The sequence below is a fragment of the Salmo salar genome, chromosome 13, assembly GCF_965601325.2.
Source record: "Salmo salar chromosome 13, fSalSal1, whole genome shotgun sequence".
Classification (NCBI taxonomy): Eukaryota; Metazoa; Chordata; class Actinopteri; order Salmoniformes; family Salmonidae; genus Salmo; species Salmo salar.
The window spans coordinates 28,914,944-28,921,577 of record NC_138303.1 but is presented as its reverse complement, the minus strand read 5'-3'; the positions used below and the strand labels follow the sequence as shown (position 1 = coordinate 28,921,577).

The 6,634-nt window shown below is 43.0% G+C and overlaps 1 protein-coding gene across 1 annotated transcript in view; it reads left to right on the top strand.

Annotated features, from left to right (window-relative positions):
* Positions 1 to 3,257: 3,257 nt before the first annotated feature.
* sema3bl (sema domain, immunoglobulin domain (Ig), short basic domain, secreted, (semaphorin) 3bl) overlaps positions 3,258 to 6,634 on the top strand; it is a 54,618-nt gene continuing 51,241 nt past the window's right edge. The window contains exon 1 of the mRNA XM_014135158.3: positions 3,258 to 3,715. Within this exon, the coding sequence (XP_013990633.3) occupies positions 3,607 to 3,715 (109 nt within the window). The 5' untranslated portion in view covers positions 3,258 to 3,606. The remainder of the gene's footprint in view (positions 3,716 to 6,634) is intronic.

The following is a 6,634-nucleotide window of genomic DNA, read 5'->3' as shown; positions in this document are numbered from 1 at the left end:
ATTGTGTCATTGTGTGTTGATTGATGAGGAAAAAAAATATTTCATCAATTTTAGAATCAGGTTGTAACGTTACAAAATGTGGAAAAAGTCAAGGGGTCTGAATACTTTCCAAATGCACTGTATATCCCTGAGGACCTCCAGAGATTGTTTCAAAGTCCTCATGTTACTGAGAGCACAGGTGGCGCTATGAAATGGGTCATGGGGTATTGGGGAGGAAAGGGAGTAAAGGAGAGACAGAGCAGCAAGGTGAGAGAAAGTGAGAGTGGGAGTGGGACAGAGGGAGGAGGAGAATTCTTGGTCAGGGGAGGGTTGAGAGAAGGAGGGAGTGTTGTGCAGATAGAAGGGAGTAGGGAGAGCTCATGACGTATTTGAGGGGAGGGAGTGGGAGGAGGATGGGTTAGTGTGGGACAGTAAAAAGGGTAATTGTTCCTCAATGGGGAATAAAACCAGAAAGAAGGTATAACTGGGACTGCTTTATTTCAGTCAAAACCACAATCCACAACTGTGTGTCTGGGAGTCAAAAACAATATCCTCTCAGTCCCAGCGCAGTTAGAAAGGCTGTTCAAATTACATGTACTGTATAGTTAACCGTGTCTTTGTTTGGTTCAGTACATGAATCGAAACATGCATTCGAAACACAATACACAATACAATATGTGTTGTTTTTGACTGAGTATTAGTTGTTCATTCTGACTATGTATGTGAGGCAGTTGTAGCGTTGAGTCTGTTCGCTACAAAGCTCCACCTAGTGAACAGCTCCCTCCCATTCTGCTGTGTTTAAAGGCACCGGTCAGCGGTTACTGTACAGGTCAGTCTGCAATTAGGGTCTGCTTAGACTGAGGCCCTCTGGGGTGTCTACAGGGCTCCTGAGGACCCCTGAGAACCACCAGGGTCAAAGGTAAAATGTAACTTAGCTAGGTCCATGAGCCTGGGGGTTCAGGCCCACTGATATAACCATGGCAACCCAGGTGGCTGACAGGTGGGGTGGCAGGTACATTGTCTCATGAAATGTACGTAGTTATACACACAGCAACTTGTGTAGCCATTTTCCCTCAACACATCCAGACCCATCTACAGTCACTCTGCACCTGCACTAAGATACAATATATATATTGGAGGTTTGGGGTGAAGCCAGGTGTGCTTTGTATCTATCAGCCAAATATGACTCGGCTCTCCTTCCTGTCCAGACTATAGCTGCACACAGGCACACAGGCACACACACACACACACACACACACACACACACACACACACACACACACACACACACACACACACACACACACACACACACACACACACACACACACACACACACACACACACACACACACACACACACACACACACACACACACACACACACACACATCCCTCTCTCCTCTCCTCCGCTACTCCTCCGCTACTCCTCCGCTACAGAGGATAGGCTGAGGTGAGGCGGACTGTAGAAATAGATTCTAGACTGGTCCCAGTGGAGAGACGCAGCCTAGTGCTCCTCTCTCCTCACTCCACTCTGATCCACTTCCACTCCCAGTGTCCATGCTCAGCTCAGATCCAGAGAGGGATGAAACATTTATGAACCCCCCCTTCCTGCCTCTAGAGGATAGGCTGCCCGCCGGCTGTGGCTCCCCCACCACTGCCTCCTCTAGCTAGCACAGCAGGGACCATGGAGACCATACATGGAGGGTAGCGGACAGCTAAGTTAGTACCACACTATTATATCACCTTCACTGAGTATGTGGACAACTGAGTTACATCACACTATTTCCAAATCATCAAGATTTGACCCTCAATACAGGGGCACTGGTCGGGAGGATAAAAAATATAATGAAGAAAATGCGTTAAAATGTTTTAATCAAGTAGCCTGACACTATGATTGTCACAGTTGTAATTTAAGTACTATTGGATAATTGGGGCAAAGTGATGCAATCTCAAGAAGACCTTAAAGGATTTACATTGAACTGAAAAACATCTTGAACAATGTAACAATCAGTACAAATAAAGATACCTTCATAGAGAATTACTTAAGTAAAAGTGAAAGTCACCAAGAAAAATACTACTTGAGTAAAAGTTTAAAAGTATCTGGTTTTAAATATACTTAAGTATCAAACGTAAATGTAATTGCTAAAATTACTTAAGTATCAAAAAGTAAAAGTATAAATCATTTCAAATTGCTTATAATAAGAAGATCAGACAGCACAATTTCCAATATATTTTTTAAATGTACAGATAGCCAGGGACAGACTACAACACGGCGACATCATTTACAAGCAAAGCATTTGTGTTTAGTGAGTCCTCCAGATCAGAAGTAGTAAGGGTGTCCAGGGATGTTCTCTTGATAAGTGAGTAAATTGGACCACTTTCCTGTCCTGCAAAGCATTGAAAATGTAACAAGTACTTTTGGGTGTCAGAAAAATGTATGAAGTAAAAAATACATTATTTTCTTTAGGAATGTAGTGAAGTAAAAGTAGTCAAAAATATAAAAAGTAAAGTATAGATACCTAAATACTTTCAAGTATTTTTATTTAAGTACTTTACACCACTGGTAACAATGTAAAAAAAAAGAAACCCAATTTATTCAAATGCCCCTTCAATCATCCTTTCCTATATGTTCTCTATTCAGCCATCCACACTTTTTCCCTGAGCTTGGGTGTTGAATACAGGCAAGGCTGCAAAGCTCTAGGATCCCTTATGGTCCATTCCAATTAGGTGTTGCTATGGCTGAGCCAGCACTGGAATGCATTGCTTAGGTTTAGGTAATGGGGACAAGAACAGTTCCATTTTGCATTGATATCTTAATCAAGCTGCAAATGCTACTACCACTGCCATTGAATTCCTCAAGTACAAGAGAAGGGAAGAGGGAACCCCTTTCCTGGTAGAAACAAGTGTCACAAAAATTCCTAGCCATAACCCCTCTGAGACCCCTGCTCATTTGAAGAGTGGAGGAGTACCCCCAACTTAATGAAAGCAACGCACACGTTACAATAGCTCTCAAGGGGTTAACGCAAGTCGCACATAGACGCCCATGGTGCAGACAAACTCAGTGATACCACATTATTATTGCGCACATACTATGAGAATCTATTTGTTTCACTCCATGTCAGGTTAAAATACCTAAACAGAAGCGGGTTTTGAGCTTTACTCAATTACAGCCCCTCATCGACAAAATAATGTAACAAACTTATTTATCACCTAGTGTGTAAAGTGGACTCTCCGATGAGCATTTTCGTTGAGAGCGTGTCTGGCGAGAGGCGGGTCGCTTGGAACGCTTCCCTTCGCTGGCTGCTGCTCTGCTCTCTTGCTCCTCCAGAGAGAGGCGGGGTTGTAGCGAAGTCTGTTCAGAGGTAGAAACAAACCCACGCTGTCAAGCCCGGCACAGAGAGAGTGGTGGACCCGGAACAAACTAATATCTGAGACAATTATGCACCGAGTCTAGATACAGGACTGACTGAGTCCTTCACGTTTATGACAAATAGTTTTATAACTTATGAAAATACAGTGCTACAATAATTTAGAATTTAAATATTCGTTTGTTACAGAGGTGAATTGCCAAACTTCCCAAACTCAAAGATCTATCGAAATTCAAAAGGACATTTCCAAGGAAACATGAAGGAATTATTATATTTCTGCCAGAGGATGATTCGGTTTGCTCTACTTCTAACAACAGTCTCAGCTACCAAGATGAACGTACCACGACTCAGACTTTCATACAAAGGTAAAATACATTCAACTACATTCATTTGATCACATTTATGTTTTCTGGTCAGCTATATTGATTATTCTTTTATTTTCAAATGTTTTATTATTTCAACAACGTCTAAGACCCGGATGGGGAGGAACGTTTTGACCGATCTAGGCTTACAACTGGGGAATAATGCAATTATTATTTTACCTAATAGGCTATTCATATTCAACTATGTGTCATCATTTGAAAATAGGTTTTGACAGAATGCGCACAAGGTGTTTGAACATGTTCTGTCAAAATTGTTTGAACAAGTGCATTACTTTTTCCAGGGCGTGTATGTGAATTACAGCCTATTGCTTTTTATCCATTATTAGTCTACCCACTCCCATGTAAGCACCTCAAAGTTGAAGAATGTAGGCTAGTGTGTGTGTGTTCGACAAGACACATCACAGACGCCAGGGCTCTCCACAGAGCACAGATTCGCGACCAGTCAAAGCGCGTGAGCCCAATTGTGGGCAACACTGTGAATTTAAGAGGCCTCTGAATTTCTTAAAAACACTCAGAAGCTACATTTGTAGCTATAATATACCTCTTGAATATAGTATTTTGTTGTATCTAGGCCTTATTAATTTTTTCAATGTTCTCAAAAATCCTAAACATGAACTCATGTTCTCATGAACTGAACATTAGAACATACTGTATTTCTTATTGTCAAATAAATTATGTCGATTACATTTAATTCAATAGTACATAGAATATCATTTCATTAACACCAATATATTTAATTGCCTTTATCCCATTGTCTGAATTGTGCAAGCATAGGCCTATAATACTCTACAATATTATTTGCAACACACCTTTAATTTCACAGGCCGGTTTTATATAATGTGGATGAGTTAAATATTTTAATTCCTCAGTGCTATAACCTACATCCCACGCACAGGCTTCTTGGAGGGTCTTGTCAACGTGGGAAGTGATTGTTTAAATATGGTTGATTGTGGTCTACTGTAGGCAGCGAGCCGTTAGTCGAAGCCCCACATTTAGTTTGTTGGTTTTAACGTGGATACATCGCCGACCTTTCTCCCTGAAGGGATTTTTTGCGTATGTTCACCTCCTTGCGGTCTGGCACACCGTGGCGCGCGAGACGTTTATTCCATTCCTGAGCCGCAATTAAGTTTTATAGAGCGAGCGGACACTGCTGTTCGAGACGGAAACCTCTAGGCTATGTCTTCGCACACTCAACTATGACAATATATGGATTCATAATTTATTGTCTAACCACTTACATTCAACTGCTGTTTTATCTGCGGCCCATAGACTAGAGTGGGATAAATCAATCTCACAAGGTTAGACATTTGGAACCGATTATGGTTGTACATGCCTTGAATGTGTGATACCACTGAGTAGCTTTGTCATCTCAGGCTGCCTATATATCTATATGCTTGATTTGGCTGGAAAATAGAGTTGTAATTTGGTCAGTGTTCACAAACATGGCCCTTCTCCAGTCCCAGTGGGTCTGCAAGTATCAGTGATACAAATCAAAAGGGATTTCCTCCTGTTGGAGTAGATGTTTTCAATAGAAAATAATTATGCTCATTTTTTCTTTATCCTGTTGCTGAAAAAATCTGACTGACTTGTAAAATGTAGCTGGTATTGACTCAAATCTTGACCTAAGTTTCCCCTAGTCAGATCCTGCTATAAAGCCCTGAGATATCATCCTTCCCTGGGGCTTTAGAGGCCATTTAGAAAAAGGCTAAAAGTGTAATTATCTAATTTAGTCAATTAGTATGGGTATTTAAAGCAGGAAGGGGCACTAAGCAGCACCCCTTCCTCTGAATCACCGCTACCTCTCCTTCCCTCTATCCGTTACACCCCTCCTCCTATCTACTCCTTCACTCAAAGATAATCATCAGACTGTTAAGCCTCCAATCGGTCCTTCTGACTAGAGTCCAAGGTCCCCCTAACCCTCCCCTTTACTCCTTCCCCTTCGCTCCCCCATACCCCCCTCCCCTCCCTCTCACCCTCTTCACCCCCTGGTGGTATTGGTTGATGTTGGTATTGGATCTGGTGGTGCCCCTGCCTCCTGCTCTGTGTGATTAATCTGGGTTTCAGGCTGGATGGATGGTTGGTGTCGGAGCAGGCAGTGTTTGTGATGTAAAGTGGGGAACCCCTGGTGGTGGGCTCTTAAAGTGGGTCTAGGTCCCCGGGGATGGGGGTCTAGGGGCCGGGTGGGTACTAGGGGTCTCAGGTCTGTTCTGTGTGTGCTGGTGAGTGTTTGTAGATGGAGACCACCAGCCCCCAGGCCCTCTGTCTCCTCACCTCCCACCATGTCCTCCCTTCTCCCCATCCTCCCCCTCCTCTGCCCCATCAGGCATATGTAGACCTCAGCAGGGTAAATAAGCCTGGACACACTCCCATGCACTGACGCAAACACACACACACACACACACACACACACACACACACACACACACACACACACACACACACACACACACACACACACACACACACACACACACACACACACACACACACACACACACACACACACACACACACACACACACACCTCTCTCTTGCTCACATGTACCCAAGCACAAACACAGGGCTCCTCATCTTCATCCACTTTGAAAGGATTCAATTTGTTTCCAGAGTACTGCAGATGGAGAGGCTGTTTGCTTTAATTAATTAATGGGTTTGTTTTTACAGTTTCCCAGATGTTGTTGAGGGGGGATTTAGAAGGAGCTGAATAATCTGTCATTGTCTGGAGTTCCAGAGGCTGGAATGTTGGGTGTTTCCATCCCTCTCTCTCTAGTTCCCAGGCTTCTGCAATAATCTAGAAACAGAAGGCAGAAAAAGGGGTCTCAGAAACCAATCCAGTTGGCTCATCACACCAATTAACAGCATACTGTACAGCTCTGAGAGTGAAATACGGAGTAAAACTTT